Below are 20648 nucleotides of genomic sequence, written 5' to 3'. Positions count from 1 at the left end.
GCGTTTGTTAAACCTAGCACAAGAGCGGCATCCAACAACGTCGTGCTCAGGCCCTAAACAAGGTATACACAAGGTATGGTAATCCCTATGAGGTATCTGTTTCCCACAAGAAATACAGTTATTCACTTTTTCTGACATCCGGTTAAATACTGAGGCAAGAAAAACAAAATGTTCCCGTACTTAGCCAACTCTGATTCGGTCTGAAACTCCGGCGGAAATATTTCAGAACGCCAACCTGCACTCATAAAACTGCTTCTGCATCGGACCATGCGGCAAAAGACTGAGGATATGGCGTCGGTCATGCGCATTAGTACCCTTACTGACGTCAGTCTAATGCGCCTGACCGACGTCAGCCATACTCTGGTATTCGGGCCGACTGGACAGCGGACTACCCTATAGTAAGGACTGCAGCAATGTGGAACGAAGAACATCTGATATCAATAAAATATCCCTAACAGCTGACCCACTAGTCAAGGATCTGGGAACACATGTAGATAGCCTTTGACCAACATACATCCAAGATAGTAAGGAAATCATATGTTTTTAACTTATAAGTAGATGCATGGAGTCTAGGTCCAAGGAAGTCATTGTGCCAGTATATTTGGCTCTCATTAGATCCATCATTGTGTATAATGCCCCCTTTAGTATATACCTGACCAAACACATGCAGCAACTGGTACATTTGCAAAGGTTCCTTACAAAAAGAATACAAGGTATAAACACATTGTCCTTACATGCCGTAACCAACAATTACCCGTATGTAAATGTCTTAAAACTTATAACTTGTGGGACATATTTGGGTTGCACAAAGCCATGGCTTCAAGCTCAATGCCAAAAAGTGCATTGTCATCCCCTTTGGTAAAAACTCTGTACCCATGAACTACAACATAGGCAGTAGTATACTTAACACCGAAGTGTGATAAGAGACCTTGGGACACAGGTGGACAGTAGTCTCCTTTGATAATCACATCGCCACAGTAGTCAGGAAATCCTTCTCGTGGCACACCTCATCACAAAGGTTTCTCATCCAGAAAAAGAGGTCATTGTTCCCTCTACTCATCATTAGACCCATTATAGAATACAACGCCTTTTGGTATGTACCTCACAAGACATCTACAACAACTGGAAAGGCCAGAAATACCTCACAAAGAGGATTAATGGCCTCAAACAGATGCCCTAAGCAGACCGTCTCAAAAACTCCAGCTTTACTCTGTCACATACTCAGAGGTGATCTCTGCCTAACATACAAAGCTATGTCAAACCCAGAGCTGTTGGACATGCTCCACATAAAGAAATCCCAATCCCTCTGAGCTACAGCTCTAGGGACCTAAACCTTGTCACCACAATAAACAGAACATGCGGAGGGATAGATTCCTGTCCCAGAGATTTCCCATACTCTGGAATAAACTACCTATCTGTATCAAACAAAGCTCCTCATTAGCACTCTTCAAGAAAAATCTTGATGATTGGATGGGAAATAGGAAATTCTCCCTGGGGATCACCTCTGTGGCTCTGCTCGACAGTGGCACAGGAAAATAATTTTCTTGGGTGGCAAAAGCCAGGGTACCTTTTTGGCTGGGCTTGTATAGGCCCCAGGGCCGATAGCCTAGTACCTACCTATGAACCTATGAACTTGTGGGACTCGGGGACCCAGTAGTATCAGTCAGGTTTTCTGGGAGTAGGAGGCAGAGAATCAGGGGCCAAACTAGATTCCAAAAAAGCATCAACAATGTCTAGTACAGGAGGAATAAAAGGCCTATGCTGAGGTAGGAGAAGGAAATCCCTAAGCCTCTTTTTTCAATCAGAAAAATCCTGGCTTTCGCAGTGGAAATGCTCCCTTAGAGTATATGCAAGGTTTCCCCAAAAGAAAAATCCTCAGGAGGGGAAGCAGAGAGAATGGAGTCCTCTGCATCAGAATCTTCATAAGTAGATAAGAGCAAATCCAGATCAGAAGAATCAGAAAAAACAGAATCCTGATCAGAAGATTCATAATCAACTTCAGTCCTAGACCTCTTAGAAGGGGGGGGGGGTGGCTACCCCTGATTACAGTCATTAGATCTTCAGCCATTCTTATCATGTTTTTTAGGCATAGAGGCCTGAGCATGTGGCCTGGTCATCGTTTTTTTAGGCACGGATCAGGGATTTAGGCCTAAGTAAAGAAAGAGGAGTTGGTTTAATATGCAAGTCCATAGGCCTGAATACACCCTCAGAAGCCGGTGCCTGCACAGTGGCTCCGGACCCATCCAAGGTAGAGACATCCGCGGGTTCCATAGTTGAAGCATCTCTCGGCATACCGAATGGGTCTCAGTAGAGGCCTGCGAATCAGAAGTAGCGCGTATCAGGGGCTGCGAAAGCACCTCACTGAGTACCGGCGAACTGGCAACTGTCTTAGGAGAAGCATCATCTGCATTTGGGTCACGGTGGCCTGTCTCTGTCTTTATCTTTGCATTTTTTCAGAATCCCGGTAGTCGGATAGCTAACCGATGACATTTCGGGATAATTAAACCGAGAACCAAAATATTTAGAGGCGAAAATATACAGACGATGGATAGTGCGCTGATTAAATAAAGCACAAAACTGACAGCAAGGTGCGTCGTGATCAGGGCCTAGGCAAGGAATACAGTACCAATGGAAAATCTTTATGAGGTATTTGCTTTCCACAAGTAATGCAATTATTAACTTTTACTGACATCGGTAAAGAGCAAGAAAAAGTTTCCCCAACGGGGTACTTAGCTTTAGTTGAAGACTTCGATTCTGAAACTCGAAAATGAAAATTTCAGGAGTCGGTCGACCGGCACTTGGTAACTGCTTCTGCTTCGGGCACCGCAAGGCAAGAAAACCTAATGTAATGGCGTCGGCTGCATGGAAGAAAGAACAGCAGCCGATGCAGGATCCAAGACTTTGTTAACCAAGCCAACTGATGGCTACCTGCAAGCAGATAACTCAAATGCAATGACTGCAACAGTAACACGAAGAACATCACAGATATCAGATTCCTGATCAGAAGAATCAAAAGGAAAATCAGTTCTAGGTCTCAGAGGGGGAAGGCTGGCTTCCCCTAATTAAGATAATAAGGTCTTCAGCCATTCTAATCATTTGTTTTTGAGGCATATGGGTCTGAGTATATGGTTTGGTCGTCGGTTTTCTAGGCGTAGTGCGAGCTTTAGGACTGAGGAATTCGGTATTTCGAGCTTGAAACTAAGTCGTCTGTTTACTATGAAAATCGGTACGCCTGAATACACCCTCAGAAGCCGGTGCCTGCACAGCGGCTCTGGACCCATCCAAGGCAGAGACATACACAGGTTCCATAGTCGAAGAAGCTCCGAATGGGTCTTCACTATGCAGAACTGTATCACTGTACCTCTCAATCATTTGCTTAATTATATGTAATTTTAGCCACCCATTGAAGTAGTCATATGTACCATGCTCATAATCTGTACCTGCATGTTGCAATTTATTCTCAGAGATGAAAACCATGTTTTCTCTATACTTGCATCCTGTAAATTGAATGTGTTTATTGTTATATAAATCACTACTGTTTGTATTGTATTGCTTTGCATTTTCTGGACCTTTTCTCCCAGAGTCTCTGCTGAAAATGGGCTCCTGGCCCAGTCGGATACTAGCCGGTTAACAAATGTAATAAATAATTATTAATTATCTTTGGCTTCAGAGGCCATCTTAATTTAATGGACTCCTTTAGTGGACCTGATAGTGTGCTTCAGCTGTGTTTTTTTTTCTTCTTTGTAATGCTTTTGATATTATTCTTGAGAATAGGGCTTTGGATTCATTAAATAATTTAATAGTTTATTTCTTTTGTTGTACAGTTTATTTATGATGGCAGACTACTAAGGTGGTTTGTTTTCCCGTTATATCTAGTCCTGGTACTTTGTGTTATCTACGCATTTTTCTAAGTAGATGTACAATTCCTTAGTGAAGTTTGCTGTTTTATTAAGGTCTGGGGAGGTGCAGTCACAAGTGTATTTTGATATTTCATCATATAGTATACTTGAGGTTAGCATGTTTGCAGTCCTTAAAATCAGTGGAGTTTGCTGGAGTTTTTGGTGAAGCAGATAAAGTAGTGTAAGAGGCGCCAATTTGGAAGAATCAAGTGAAGAATGCTGTGCTATCTAGTAGGTTTATTTGGCAGCTGCTCAAGGGTCTTTTTGTTTAAGTCTAGGAATTATTAGACATATCCTACCTTGGAGGTCCAAGTGTCTCAGTTTACTGAAGGGTAGTTAAAATAATCCAAAATAAGGGTGCTTTTGCTAATAGGGAGACCATTTAGAACACTGAAGAATCTTACATAGTCATCACTCAAGAAGGTGTTGTGTAAGAAGTTTTTAGTTGAGAATTAATCCTACCTAAACTGAGCTGTTGTTCAGGGAGTTGAATGCATCCTCCGCTAGCTCTCCCTCACCCTGCTGCACATACTAAAGGAGGGAGGACCACAATGCACTCCCTGAAGTGGCAAGCCAGTAGTCTCTAGAATAATATTTTTATGAAAGACCCAAAGTAGACAACCTTCTTAAGTCTATAGTTCTACAACAGGATCAACTCTAGGAACCTGTGTGCATATTCACATCACCAAGGAAGACAACTGCTGAGAATGTGATGACCTCGGTCTGTGGTGCACCACTAGATGCATGTTTATCAGGAGCTACCATAGAAGGAACTTTTATGGTTATGAGAACTGCGCATATGTCCAACACCAAACAGCCACTTCCCTGAACCACAGAGGAACAGAGAGAATTCCTACCCTACTTGACAGTGAGGTAACCATCACTAACACCTGCAACATAGTTTAGTTGCAAGAAGGGTTAACTTAATCTGTGAGTATTGCCCTTCATGTTTGGGCCTAGAAAGAGTTCTGTTACCAGAAGGACATCAGTGAGCACAAGGTGACTCTATAGCCAGTGATATACCACAATCCACTATAACACCTGCATCCTCAGGTACATAAGCTACACAACTATATCATGGTGGTCATCAGCCCTAGAAAGCCCAGTGGAGCTGGCCTTTTACCCTCCATGGTACCCTGACCAGCTGCAAATGTCATGACCTTTACAGCTCTCAGAATAGGCTGTATCAACTGAGAGCACAATGTCAGTGAAGGCAAACATCTAAGATGGGATTACATTGGATTTCTCCAAGGTTAAACCCATCACCAGTGAAAACCAAAGGTGTGACACTTACAGGGATTCTGTTGATAAAACAGTAAAGGGGAACACAGGGAGAACCTTCTGTTGCAAGACCTCCCCTTACTCTGGCTGTGAACCTGACAAAAATACAGGATGCAGCAGAAGGATCAAATGCTAGCACTTGTACTCAAAGTGACACTCATCCAGGGTAAACTAACTTCCTGTGCAGAATGAAAGAACAGATTTGCACCAAAAGTCATGTGGTAGTACAGAAGCCACATCCTTGACTTGACATAATATTTGCGATCATTAAAAATGCTGAGTCCCAGAATTCCACCCTACATACATCCACACCATCGAGAGACAAGAACACAGCTCTTGGCCTCATTTCAAAGGAGGGGTAGACTCTACTGGTTCTCTTTCTGAGTGTGGGAAGGGAGGGGGGAATCTAATACATTTTAAGTTGAAGTTGAACTTGATTGTACTAAGCAGCCACTTGTAGTTTCTGATGGCCCTCACAGCAAGGCAAACTCCAAAAATCTACTCCTCTTAAGGCTATAATAAAAGCATTTTGAAACCTGTGGAAGCTCACTTTAATCTTCTTGAAAAGAGGGCTTAGTAAACAGAGGAACTACTTAACATCTAGATCATGTACGATCTATTAAGCTCAACATAAAAACCGGGTCTCCCTCTATTCTTTGTTTTATGTTTGGGCTTTGGGTCCACCATCCTCACTCAGGAGAGTCAGTTAGGATGGTCAGACTTGTTAAATTAAGTGGTTTCTTGGTTTTATTGCTTTTACGCTGGTCATCGGTATTATGAAGAGAATCCTAAAAGTGTCATGTATAATGCTGAGATATGTATTCAACCCTGGCCTTGCATAACATTCCTAACTGCATACACAGCAAGTAGTACCTCAGCCTCTCTCACCTCTGTATAATCTGATGTTCCTGCCAAGCTCAGGTTTAAAACCCTCTCCCATTACAAAATTAATCACTTTGATCTGAAGTTCAGAACCCAAAAGTCCAAACCCAAATGCTTCACTGGTTGGGGTTTTATGCTTTGGAAACTTGATGTTTTGGCATTAACCTTTTACCAGCAGTTGGAACTTTTTGTGTGCTTTTATTTCATTTCCTTGAATGGAAAGTTGTACTTAGGGAGTTGGTTCTTAAAGTCTTAACTCAATGAATCATAGAATAAGACTTTCCAGAAGGTAGTCTAGAAGCTGCTACTTTACAAAGCACTATAACCTTGATTCCTTTTCTAATTCCTTTTCTAGGTCCAGATGAAGCTTTGTAAGGACCAATCTCCAGGGGCTACTAGACTTCTCTCCTTCCAACTCCCAAATGTAGTTGGCTATAGTAATCTAGCCAGATAGCTAAGGCTACTGCAGCAGTGCCCAATATGAACATAATACAATTGTGTAAGTTGAACCTACCATAACAATATATATTTGAATGACCATTGCCTGCACTAGGTGCTCTTTCCCTCCATCCCACTTGTTTTTTGGTGCGTTTTTTATGCCAGGGTATGGACATTTATTTTTTTTTCCTAGTTTTATCCTTTCAGGGCTCAGCCTCCTTCTGTCTGTGACATGAAAGCCGTGAATGGTTTTGCATCCAAACTTGCCTTTCATTCAGCTCATCTTGAGCTGTTTGACAGTTTGGGCATGTCAAAGGTGCCTTGAAGCTTTGGAAGCTAGCCAGGCATTATGTCCTTGGTAGAATATAACCCATATAGCTAAGGTTACTGCAGTAGTGATCAATATGAAGAAAATCAGAGGGTCCAGAAGGCAATTTAATACATTCATTAATGCACTTCATTATGAATCTCACTGTTACACTGATCTGGCATCTGAAAAATTCGAAGATTTTGTAGAGGGGCATGTATTTTGCCTCAATTAACACAGTTGACAAAGTTTATTTTTATTTTATCCATTTATTGACCAGAGAAATCCTCATCAGTCAAACCATGCAACTTGCTCTGTTTTTCAAAGGTAGCCTGGGAGCACTATCAATACAATCATTCTGATCCCACATTGTGAGTAGATACTGATGTGAATTAAACTCAATACAATAGCATGAAGTTCACAGCTTCAACTCTCTGCATTCAAGTGTCAGACTCATTACATCCTATCCATGATGTAATGAAGCTACTTTAATCTAAAATAATTTCTCATTTACAAAATCTACACTGCATTAGTACATTTTTGTAAGATGTGCCAGGTAGGTCCACAAAGCCTACTAGGATTGTGCTGGCTGACACGTTACTTCTATCATTGTGTATAGTCTATGCTGATCTTATTGTCATACGATATCCACATTTCACTACAGCAAAGTCAATGTAGCCTCTAACCAGCAGGCTACAGAAGCGCCTAGCTAAGATTTCTCAGAGACGATAACTGTGTTTAGTCAAAACAAATTTAAGAATTCAATAGGTTCTTTCACTCTCATGTATGGTTAACTTATGCAAATTTATAAAACACATTTCTAAAGCTGTCAGCAGTACTGTACCCACCCCTTGAAAAAAATCAGCAGCATATGCCTGTAGTCACAAATCCAAACTATTAAGAGTGTGTTTAAGGAATGTCCCCTGCATATTACTTAACAAATGGAAAATGTTTATGAATACTAGAGACATTACCTGTGACTGTCTATATGCTCCAGCTGTTTTTGCACTGTACTGCTAAGACTGTGTCGGTATGTTCTGTTTAACCATTTCCCTACGACTCCCAGTCCATAATATCTCTTCTTTTTATCAAATGCAAAGTGTTTTACTTGTGAAGCAATACGTTTTCCACGTCTGGGATGTGGCACTGCAAAACCCGATGCTCTCAAGACATCCTTTCTAAGGAAAAAAATACAAAATTAGCAATACTTTATTCAGCTGTTTTTACTACTAATAAGCATGTTACAAAAACAAAACTTATGGGTTGACTTCAATTGTTAATCAGTTCAAAATCAGGCAAACTGAAGTAAAGACAGCTAAGAAATACTGCTCAGTTCATTGTGGTGTTTTTCTGCGGATTAGTTTTACAACAATTCTCAGTAGTTTAATGACTGTCGGACCACAATGATGGGCTATGACTGCTAGTGGCAAATCACACGAGCTACCAATGAGTAATTTACTCAAAGCCACAAAGCGCGCATCCCAACAGCTCACCCAAGGGAACTGCAAACACGAGATACTTGTCATAAATGGACATGGCTTCCACAAAATATTCTTTTTTCCATTTCCCATCTACTACTTGCACACACTAAGTGGTAGCGCGTGTTCATATTTCAGTCTTCTTCTAATCATTATTAGCACAATCAGTAGAAGCCTCCTACGAAAACACTTCTGAGAAAAGCAGTGCTAACAGATGGCATGTACAACACTGAGCAGTAACAGAGCTTCTTGACACTTCTGCTGCTCAGTTCTTTCATCTCTTGAAAAGGAAGGCAATTTCCCACTGTTGCACATGTCTAGACTGGATACTGCTCTTTTCAAAACAGTGCATCACTGCAGAGCTCTTCTGGTTTCAAGGGGAAAAAAATCTATTTTCAGCTCTTCCCGCAGTCAGCAGGCTTGTAGCTGTGTCTGGGGCCTCCGTGTACATATTACAGACTATACAGCTTACTAGGCAGATATTGTTTCTCAAAGCATAAATGAGCTCCAGCTAACACAATCACATTCTACACAGATTAACAGAGAAAACTTATCAGAACGTTTAACACAAAAAAACAAGAAATACTGTAATGGAAAAATGCATAACAGTATTTTTTGTATGAAAGTTTTGTATGTGTTCTTGGTAAAAACATACAAAATAATCACTGGATCTTACATCATTGCAAGCATCTTTTGTCATCTGTGTTTTGCATTTGAATCATCTTCTTTCGCCTGTTCCTGTTAGGGGTCGCCACAGCGGATCATCTGTTTCCATTTCTTCCTGTCCTCTGCATCATGCTCTTTCACACCAACCGCCTGCATGTCCTCTCTCACCACATCCATAAACCTTATCTTAGGCCTTCCTCTTTTCCTCTTACCTGGCAGCTCCATCCTTAGCATCCTTTTCTCAATATACCCAGCATCCCTCCTCAGCACATGTCCAAACCAACGTGTTTTGCGTTTGAATACTACCACCAAAACAACGTAGTGTTTGAAATTCCAAACACACAAATGTTAAATGTGCACTTTAATGTAATTATAATGTTCCTGTAACCCCAATAAGGCAACAGACATCTGACAATAATCAAAGCATGGCACGCAGCATGCCAACAGTATACATTCATAATGCATGAGCAGTAACACCAGTAATGAAAAGTACAGTTGTGTATACTTACCATAAATGTACATGTTCGAGTGTATTCATCACTGTCGCAGTCATCACACTTGGGTTATCTGCCTGCAGGCAGACCTCAGTCAGTCTGAATACCAGAGTCTTGGGATTTCTGCGCCGGATGCTGTCGCCTCTTCCATGACGTGAGGATGTCATGGTATAAAACATGCAGCAGACAACATTACATCATTTTTTCTTGCCCCAGATGTCAGGAGCCCCCAAAATAGGAAGCAATTACATGGTGTGGAACACCTCCAGTAAAAAGTAAATACCATAGCCATAAGATATGGCCAAAAAGAGGATAGGTAGAAAGTCTAGAAAGGTCAGGGGGCTGGAGGGAGGGTAACCAGGACTACAACAGTGAACACATTCGAACATCTACATCTATGGTAATATGGTAAGTGTAAGCAACTGTACTATGCTCTTCGTGTTTCACTGTTGCAGTCACACTTGGGTTTATTCCCAAAGCTGAGAGGGTGGAGGCAGTCAAGAAGTATTAGGGCTGACTAGCAGGCCTTGTAAGACTGCTGTGGCAAATCCATCTCTGGATTTAGAAAGGACAGACAAGTGGTAATGCTTGGTGAAGGTGTGTACATAACTCCAGGTTGCAGCTTCCAGGATGTCCCTGGTAGGGACTCCCCTGAAAAGTGCTGTAGAAGTTGAGGTAGCCCTAGTGGAATGAGTTCTGATCCCCTGTGGGGTAGGTTTTTCCATGGTGTTTGTAGAAGAAATGGATGCAGTGTGGTATCAATTTGGAAATGGTTTGCTTTGAAATGGCCTTGCCCTCTGCCCCTGTAGCAAAGCTGACTAGCAGCTGGTCAGATTGTCTGAAAAGCTTACTCCTGTCAAGATAGAACCTGAGCTGTCTGTGCCCGTCCAAGGAGTGCAGGATCCTTTTCCCTTTATTCTGACGATTACGGACAAAAGGTTGGTAAACGGATGGACTGGTTTAAGGCCACAGTAGATACTACCTTGGGCATAAATGATGGGTTAGCCCTGATGGAGACCCTGTCAGCCTGGAAAATAATGAAGGGTTCCCACAGCCATTAGTGCCTATAGCTCAGCCACTCTTCTTGCTGAAGTGATGGCTAGACGTAAGGCTGTTTTCCGAAAGAGGAATTTTAACTCTGCTGCAGCAGCAGGTTCAAAAGGGGTAAGCGTGAGCTTCTCTAGTACAAAGAAAAGGTCTCAGGCAGGGGTGGGAGCTCTCCGCGGAGGTCTTAAATTGTTAGCTCCTCTCAGGAACTGTTTGATCAGAGAGTGAGAAAAGAGAGGTGGCTCTGTATTGTAATGAGCTGAGATGGTCGAGGCATTAACCTTAATTGATGAGAAGGAAAAGCCTTTGTGAAGCAGCTCTGCTAGGTAATCTAGAATTTGAGGTAAGGAGGGCACGGCTGTGCCCTTTCCTAGGATTGGCTCCAAGAACATACCTTTGCCACTTTTCTGAATAGGATTTCCTAGTGCTAGGCCTTCTGGCCTCAAGGATGACATCCAGCACCTGTATGCTGAGGGTTGCTGGTGGTGTGTTCAGGGAAGAAGCCAGGCTGCAAGGTTCAGTGTTTGCAGCTGAGGATGCAAAATCTGTCCCTCCTGCTGGGACAGCAGAGGAAGGGGGTCTGATGTAGGTGCCAGGGTGGCATTGCTGTCAGATTGCGTAGGAGTGGGTACCAGTGCTGGCGTGGCCAGTCTGGTGCAATAAGGACTGTCCTTGGCCTGTCATGCTTGAAACTGAGTAGTACTTTTGAGAGGAGGGGCAGAGGGGGAAAGGCATAAATTGAGAGGTTTTCCCATGTAAAGGATAGGGCATCCACTCACCATGCTTGGCTGTTGGGATTTCTGGTGCAAAGCTTGCTCAATTGATGGTTTTGGGTGGAGGCAAAGGGTCCACCTCTGGTGTCCCCCCCACCTGTTGATTAGAATTTTGAAAGAGTTGGATTCCATTTTCCACTCGTGTGGGTCAAGTAGCTTTCTGCTCAAGTCTGCCAGTGTATTTTGCTTGCCTGCAGGAACTGAGCTTGCAGGTGCACGTGGTTGCTCAAGGCTGTGTTCCACATGGCCATGGCTAACCTGCAGAATGGGTAGGAATGAGTTTCCCCCTGCTTGTTTATGTACCACATAACTGTGGTGTTGTCTGTCATTATCAAAAGTTGTCCTGGAAGGAAAAGGTATTTGAAGGCTGTCACAGCATTCTGTACAGCTAACATTTCTTTTTGATTGATATACAGGTGAATTTGTCCTGGGCTCCATTTGCCTTGAATGCATTTGCCTGCCATGTGAGCCCTCCATGCATAGTCTTATGCGCCTGTTGACAGGGTTTGGGTGGCGAGGGGTTGAGTGAAAGGAAGTCCCTTGTTGTGTTTGCAAGCCTCTGCCACCAAATGAACTCTGTCCTTAGACAAGGAATGATAGGAATCAGTGTTTCCAGGTACTGAGAGTGTTGACACCAGAGACTTTAAGTACCATTAAAGTTTCCTCATATGCAGTCTTGCATATGGAATTAGTAGAATGCATGAGGCCATGAATCCTAGGGCTTGCAGTATTTTTCTTGCAGATAGCCGAGTTTTGGAGGCCATTAGTTTGAAGTAGTTTGTCAAATTAACCTGCTTTTCTGGAGTGAGGGACGCCATCTGGGAAATTGTGTTCAAGCTTGCTCCCAGGAATACAATCTTTTGGCTGGGCACCAGATGTGAAGATTTGATTTCTTTTCATTGATGGTGTACCCCAGAGAAGTTAGAAGTCTCTTTACAAATGCCAGGTGCTGAAGTAGCAATTCCAGAGTATTCGCCTGAATCAGGCAATCATCCAAGAATGGGTAAATTTGAATATTTCTCTGCCTGCAGTATGCAATGGCTGGAGCCAGGCACCTTGTGAATACCCTGGATGCAGTAGATAAGCCAAAGTGAAGTGCAGAGAACTGATGAAATGTAGATATTTCCTGCAAGATTCCCTTAAGGGGATGTGCAGATAAGCTTCTTTCTAGGGTGATTAGCCAGGAGTCCTTGGCTAGCATAGGAAGCAGCTGTAGTACTGTAAGCCTTTTGAACTTCGGGACCACCAGGGAGGTGTTGAGAATGGACAGATCCAGGTTAGGGTGCCATGAGCTCTCTTTTCTGGGCACCAGGAACAGTCTAGAATAGAATCCCTGTCCCCTCTTCTCTACTGGAACAGGCTGAATAACCCTGATACTGAAAAGAGAAAGTACTTGCTTTTGAGCCTCTGCCCACTGGTTTGGAGGAAGGTCTGGCACCCCGCTTGGGGTTGGCAGTGAGTAAAGTAGAATCTGGATCCCTGGGATACAATGCTTAAAATTGGTCCTGTTTAATGGATATCCCATTTTGTAGCATGCAGGTTGAGTTTTCCTCCAAGGTGTGCAAGTACTTGGTTATGGCTGGGAAGAATGACAGTCAAGTCATTGTGAACTTTTTCCATAAGGGGTGGTTTACCACTCCCAGTTTTAGAGGTGGGAGCACTTCATTGCTTAGATCTCTGCATACCCTGAGACTGTAGTCTTCTGTTGCCCCTGGGTTAGGACTGAGAAGGCCTGGGAGGAACTGGAAAGGGACAGTTTTTAGAAGGCCTATGCCTACTGAATCTAGGTGGCTGTACCTGTAAGAAATCTGTAACAGTATGCATAGATTTAGCTTTTTCCTACATCTTGTTAAGAATTTCTTGTGCTTTTGTGCCAAACAAGTGTTCCTGGTGTAATGGAGCATCTAGCAATTTTGTTTTGACATGGTCTGGCATGATTTGTTCCTTCAGCCAAGCATGTTTCTCAGTAGAGACCCAGTGACAGCAGCCGTGCATGATGCTTCTAAGGCATCAAAACCACCTTGCAAAGTAGGTTTACTAACTTGGTTTGCAGAATGCATTCACTCCTGTAAATCTTTATTCTTCTGCACAATCTGGAAGCAACAACATTTTCTATTTAATTAGTTCCACAATATGCTGCTGATACTTCAACATATGAAACTGGCAATTTAAAGCCCTTATGGCAAGAGATGCAGAGGTGTATACCTTCTTACCCCATCTGTCTAAAGCTCTAGAATCCCTGTCCGAAGGGATAGAGTTTTTGGCTGTAGTGGCCTTAATACCTTTAGGTCTCTGGATCTGCAGTGGGATTCTTAACGAGAAATTTGTGTGATTCAGGTACTCTTTAGAACCAGTCAGGCTTTCTAGAAGCTAGTGGTAAAGAACCAGGAGTAAGACTGGGCTCCATGAAGACATCATCTACAATATCCAGGACAGGGGGTATATAGCTAGAGACCTGTGCCGAGGTAAGTCTAAAAATTCTCTGAGTCTCTTTTTGGACTGTGGAAGTCCTGGCATTCCCAGCAGAAATGCTCTCTTAAGGTATGCAAGGTTTCACCAAAAGAAAAGTCCTCTGTGGGGAGGCAGAGGGAATGGAATCCTCTGCATATGAATCCTCACAGGCAGATAAGGATATGTCTTGGTAATCAGAGGGATCAGAGTCATCGGACTCACGGTCTGTAGAATCAGAAGGAAAAACAATCCTTTGTCTTATAGAGGGGGAAGGCAGTCTTCTCCTAATTAAGGTTATAAGGTCTTCAGCCATTCTAACTATTTGTTTCCATGGCATGGGATCGTGAGCATGCTCTTTGGTCTTCGGTTTTCTAGGCGTAGTGCGAACTCTGGGCCTGAGAACCTCTGTAGTTTTAGTCCAAAACAATGTTGTCGGTTTAATACGAACATAGGAAGGTTGAAATACACTCTCAGAAGCCGGTGCCTGCACAGTGGCTCCGGACCCATCCAAGGTAGAGATAGCTAAAGGATCCATAGGTGAAGAAGCAACTTGTGGCATACCGGACTCCGAATGCATCTCAGCAGAGGCCTGCGAATCTGTAGAAGCGGGTATCGAGGGTGCAAAGGCGCCTCACCGAGTACCGGCCTATGTGGTCTGTCCCTGTCTTTATCCTTACGTTTTTTTCGGAAGATCAGTAGTCGGATGGCTTATCGAAACCATTTTGGAATACGGAGAACAAGAGCGAAAGAATTTAGTGACAAAGCCAGACGACAAATAGTTTGGGTGTTAAACTAGGCACAAAACCGACAGCAAGAAATGTCGTGGTCTGGGCCTAAACAGGTGACACACTAAAAATGAAAATCTCTGTGAGGTATTTGCTTTCCACAGGCAAGACAATTGTTAACTTTTTCTGACATTGGCTAGAGCAAGAAAAAAGGATCCCCAACAGGGTACTTAGCTTTAGAAGACTTCAGGCTTGAAACTTGAAAAAACAAAAATTTCAGGTTGCGGCCATCAGGCACTTGCGAACTGCTTCTGCTTCAGGCTCCCGCACAGCAAGAAAAGCTAATGTAATTGAGTCGGCTGCATGTTTTATACCCCTAACATACTTTTATTCGGACATAGAACAAACATGTAGTTAAGTGCTTTCATCAAATGGAGTCTGACTTCATCAGAACAATGAGATGTGGGGAAAAAACAGAATTAAAATAGCCAGTGAACAGACCGGGTTAGGTAAACATTCATCCAATCAAACCTAGCACGTAGGTAAACTGATTAATTACATCAATCAAATGAATTGTATAATGTTATATAAAATTTTTTTTAACTAGTTCATACTGCAGCAAGTCACTTTATTAGACACAAATAAAAAAATGCACAAAAATATACTTAATTAAAATTCATAAAATGAAAATACCTAATTGAATGTTAAACGTTTTCATGAATATCACATTACTAATAAAATTCAATAATGAAAACTACTACTTAAATCCAAAAACACCAGGAAGTACACATGGAAATTAAATTTAGGCGTTTTTTTCTTTCAAGGCTGATGCAATAGAAATGCAGTCATTAAGCCCTGGATATATATTAGAAGCCAAACGTAATTGCCACATCATTTCTTTTTTGTTCAAAATATTTTTCCAGTCTCCCCCCCTCACATCATTAGATATCTCATCAATAATGCCAAAACTATACCCTATGTAATTTTCACACAACTTACTGTGCCTATAGAGTGCATTAGTTTCAGTCATAGTCCTGATATCATAAAGGTGATCGTAAATCCTTAACTTAAATACCCTCTCTGTTTTGCCAACATAAAAGCTGGCACAGGTGTTACACTTAGCCAAATAAACTATCCTTTTAGTGGCACAGTTCCCTTTCCTGAAGAAAACTTCTGTTTCCGCATAATTATTTAATACAACTGAAGGTTCCTGTGCTATAAACTTACATTGACTACACCTTCCACATGCCATGGTACCCTTGTTACCATTGTTCTTTATAACTACTGGGTTACCTTCAAGGATATTTTTGATATTCTTGCCAACTTTGGTAGCAAAGGTAGGTTTGTCACCCAACATTTTATAAACATCTTGATTAGCTCTGAAGATATTCCAGTTCTTACATAAAATATTTTGAATATCTCTATAATGGGGGCTATATTGAATCCCGCAAACTTGTGTAAAACTACAAGGGTTATCCATTCCATAATTAAGATGTGTGGATTGTGTATCTGCATCAATCTTTTTGCCTAATGGTTTATATTCCCCCCCACACGTTGTGCATGTCCTGCAAGATGTCTTGGACTAAGTGTAAAATAACTTTGTTCTAAAAACATATTTGATAGGGTATCCAGTTCATTCTTTAGATCTTCCTTGTGAGATGTCATCCTGGCTATTCTGATAGCCTGCCCTTTAATGATACCCCTTTTCTGGAAAAAAGGATGGTGGCTTTAAAAATTAAGATAGGAATTACAAAAAGTGTGTTTACAAAATACTTTGGACCTAAACCCATCAGAGTCTTTAATAATCAGGGTATCCAAGTAACTAATCTCAAGTGGGTCACAATGGTATGTAAACGTGAAAAAAACTAGTACTGTTGTTCAAGTATTCCATAAAATGTGGGATTGTATCAGGGTCACCCTTCCATAAAATAAAAATATCGTCCAGGTACCTGTTGTATAACAAGACATCGGAGTAAAAATTACTCTTAAAAATATGTTTGAGTTCCCATCCCAACATGACAAGATTAGCATAAACAGGGGCACAGGCAGCAACCATAGCAACCCCTGAAATTTACTGATTAAATTGTCCTTCGAAATAGACAATTATATTCTAAGATAAGAGCCATCATTGCACAAATAAGTTTAACCTTGTCATCGTTGAGGCTTGAGATGGAATATAAAATGTCCTCTAAATAATTTAAACCTTCTTCTTTAGGTATACTTGTGAACAGGTCATGGATATCAGTGGTTAACAATGTTATGTCGGGGGACCAAATATTGGAAGTAAGATTACCTAAAAAAAATCCCAGAAATCTTTGACAAAGTGGGGAACAGTAGCTGTTACATGTTTCACCATACGGTCTATATAAACAGCCAAATTACGAGTTTTGATCCACTCCCTGCCACAGTAGGCCTGAAGGGTGGATTTTCAACACTTTTGTGCACTTTAGGTATACCAAAGAAGGCAGGAATTTTGGGATGTGTATTGATCAAAAAGTTATAGGTGTCAATGTTTATTCTACTCTCTGAGACATTCTACTAAAAAACTGTCAATCCTATGGTAAGAAATATTAATTTGATTGACAGTTGTATATAGATGTCTTCATTGAAAAGAATGGTCAGCATTACATTAATATAATCCTCAGAATTGAAGATCACTATGCCCCCTCCCTTGTCAGGGGTCATGACACGAATCCTTTCATCTCCCCTTAATTCATTAAGTAGCTTTTTCTCTTTTTCATTTAAGTTGCAGTATATTTTCTTATCATTAACCCACAGCGCATATATATATATATATATATATATATATATATATATATATATATATATATATATATATATATATATCTTTAACTACCCTTTCAAAACTAGCAATTAATGGATGTGGGGGAGGGTTAAATACACTGTTTTTTTTTTAAAACGAACATCCGTCATATCAATGCCAGAGTTGGAAAATAACATTTTAAAATTCAATTTCCTAGTATATAAGTGCATATCCAACAAAACATTTGCTATATCAGGTATTTTACTAGGAACAAATTTAAATCCTTTTAAGAATAAGGAGAAGAATTCCTCACCAATATTACGATTAGTATAATTATACACATTGAAACCTTAAAATATTTGCATAATGTGGTTAGCAAAAGTAATCAATGTCTCCCCCTACCCCTCCCCTATAAATATGTCCTGGAAAATTGTTCCCTTGATTTTGGGTACAAGGCCCCTTGGTATTCCTGTTCGCTGTTCTCTCCGAGCGTCTCAATATGAAAATCCTGTGTCTCACGTGGGTCTGGTGCATCCACTTCAAAAGGGTGATCAAAAACACCTTCCCCACATTCTACCCCTACCCTTGTGTCAAGTGTATTAGGGTGGGCTTTTGATCTCGGCCACTGGCCTTCGTCCAAAATTAACCTATCAACTGTATATACAGAGCGGTTATATTGTTTAACATCTCTATCCAGTTTCCTTTTCTTTTTCTGAAACAGACCATTACACTTTGTCCACCCTATCAATTTTGTCAAACAATCCCTCATATTGGTCAAATAGCAAATCAGTAGTGATGCCCCAATGCAAGCATATAACTTCTTCCTGAATCCTAGTTTTCATCAGTTCTAAATAAAAAACATTTTTATCTAGCAATTCCAATCCCCATTTGTCAAACATTAGGGAAAAATCCTCATCATATCATGTCATCATAACATAAGCCATATGGAAATTTAAAAACACGCAAACCTTGGGGAACAATATTCAAACCAATACATTCTTTTACATACACTATATCAATTTCTATAGTTTTTAACTTAGTTTTTTTCTCAAAAGAAAAAAAATGGCATCCTTGAGAGAATGATATAATGCCACCCCATCTTTGGAATTCATACAGGCATTAACAGGCTTAACATTATTGTTCCTGAAATTGTATTCCTGTCTCAAGTGTCAAAATTGTTTCCTTTGTGTACATCAACTTTGGATGAACTTGGATATCTCTTATTATCACATGAAATAGTTCCAGAAGGTGCAACAGAGAGAGCATTAAGTGTGTGAAATGCACAGCTGATTTCCCCCTGAGCAGATAAAGTTGTTTTACAACTTGTAGAATTCACAGTACCTGTAGTAGCATAGGAAACAAGGTTGGGTTGGCATCATATCATTCTCTCAAGGATGCCATTTTTTATTCTGAGAAAAAACTATTTGAGTTAAAAACTAAAGAAATTGATATAGTGTATTTAAAATAATGTATTGGTTTGAATATTGTTCCCCAAGGTTTGCGTGTTTTTAAATTTCCATATGGCTTATATTATAACATAGTTCATAATTTTTCCCTAATGTTTGACAACTGGGGGTTGGAATTGCTAGATAAAAATGTTTTTATTTATGAAAACTAGGATTCAGGAAGAAGTTATATGCTTTCATCGGGGTATCACTACTGATTTGCTATATGACCAATATGAGGGATTGTTTGACAAAATTGATAGGGAGGACAAATTGTAATGGTCTGTTTCAGAAAAAGAAAAGGAAAAGTACAGTTTTGTACCTACCATAAATGTAGATGTTCGAGGATCCACATTGCTGCAGTCATAACCTGTGGGTAGTCCGCTGTCCTCGGTCGGCCCGAATACCAAAGTGTTAGGCTGGCGTCGGTCACGGGCACGCAGAGCTGACGTCAGTACGCCGTAGTACCTAAGCGCATGACCGATGCCATATCCTCAGTCTTTCTTGCCCCAGATGTCAGAAGGCCTAAAAAGGAAAGGCCATAGCAAATATAGAAAGTACCCAACAACCCACACATAGAAAATAATAATCATCCCAAAAGAAACACAGCAACCCCAAACTATAGAGGGGAAGGAGGGAGGGAAAATTGGACTGCAGCAATGTGGATCCTCGAACATCTACATTTATGGTAGGTACAAAACTGTACTATGTTCTTCGTCTCACATTGCTGCAGTCATAACCTGTGGGTAGAATCCCAAAGCAAAGGTAAAGGGAGGCTGGAAACTAAAAAGCATTAGGAGCTGCTAACATGTCCTGTAAAACTGCAGTGGCAAACCCAGCCCTAGACTTGGAATAAAGAGGGAGATGGTAATGTTTAGTAAAAGTGTGTACTGAACTCCAAGTAGCTGCCTCCAAAATATCCTTAGTAGCTACCCCCCTTAAAAAGGCAGTAGATGTGGCAGTAGCCCTAGTGGAATGAGGTCTGATCCCAACAGGAACATCCTTTCCATGATGAGAATAACAAAAGGCAATGCAATGGCCAATCCACTTAGAAATAGTTTGCTTTGAAACAGCTTTCCCCTGAGAACCCAAAGCAAAAGAAATAAATAACTGTTGAGTCTGCCTGAACTCTTTAGTTCTGCTCAAATAATAGCGCAACTGCCTGTGAATATCCAAAGAATGCAAGACTTTTTCCCCTTTATTTTGGGGATCAGCATAAAAAGTAGGCAAATGAATAGACTGGTTTAAGGCCACATTAGAAATAACTTTAGGCATAAAAGTAGGGTTAGTACGCAAGGACACCCTATCCTTATGGAATATCAGGAAGGGTTCAACTGCCACGAGAGCCTGTAGTTCAGATACTCTCCTAGCAGACGTAATGGCCAACAAAAAAGCAGTCTTCCAAGACAAAAATTTTAACTCAGATGTAGCTGCAGGTTCAAAAGGAGGTAAAGTAAGCTTTTCCAACACAAAATTGAGATCCCAGGAAGGAGTAGGAGCTCTACGTGGGGGTCTTATGTTTTTTGCCCCTCTAAGAAATTGTTTAAACAAGGGATGAGAAAATAAAGGAGGGTCACAATCATAGTGAGCAGAAATGGCTGCAGCATGAACTTTCACAGAGGAAAAAGACAAACCCTTGTCTAGCAATTCAGTAAGGTACTGTAGTGTAAAACTCAAATTAGGCACTGAGACATCAAAGCTCTTAGCTGTGCTCCAAAGAAAAAATCTCCTCCACTTATCAGCATAAACTTTTCTAGTACTAGGCCGTCTGGCTTCCAAAATGACATTCAAAACCTGTGGAGGAAGCTGAGGCCCTCCAGGGTCTAGAACAGAATACGACAGGCTGTTAGATGCAGGGACTGTACCCTGACATTGAGCAAATGATTTCTTGACTGAGACAACAGGTGAGGAATCGGTGGTAAAGGCCAAGGAGGCTCCTGAACTAAACTCCTCAGCAGAGGATACCAATGCTGGCGTGGCCAATCTGGTGCTATTAGA

General features: G+C 41.2%; 1 protein-coding gene across 1 annotated transcript in view; it reads right to left on the bottom strand.

The window, feature by feature from the left end:
• Positions 1–20648, bottom strand: part of RHBDF2 (rhomboid 5 homolog 2) — a 1958103-nt gene that overhangs the window by 1204555 nt on the left and 732900 nt on the right. Inside the window, exon 9 of the mRNA XM_044089036.1 lies at positions 7781–7985. Within this exon, the coding sequence (XP_043944971.1) occupies positions 7781–7985 (205 nt within the window). The remainder of the gene's footprint in view (positions 1–7780; positions 7986–20648) is intronic.

This window comes from Protopterus annectens, chromosome 12.part0, assembly GCF_019279795.1.
Source record: "Protopterus annectens isolate FY-2018-M chromosome 12.part0, PAN1.0, whole genome shotgun sequence".
In the NCBI taxonomy this organism is placed as follows: Eukaryota; Metazoa; Chordata; order Ceratodontiformes; family Protopteridae; genus Protopterus; species Protopterus annectens.
This window is presented reverse-complemented; position numbering and strand designations above follow the sequence as displayed.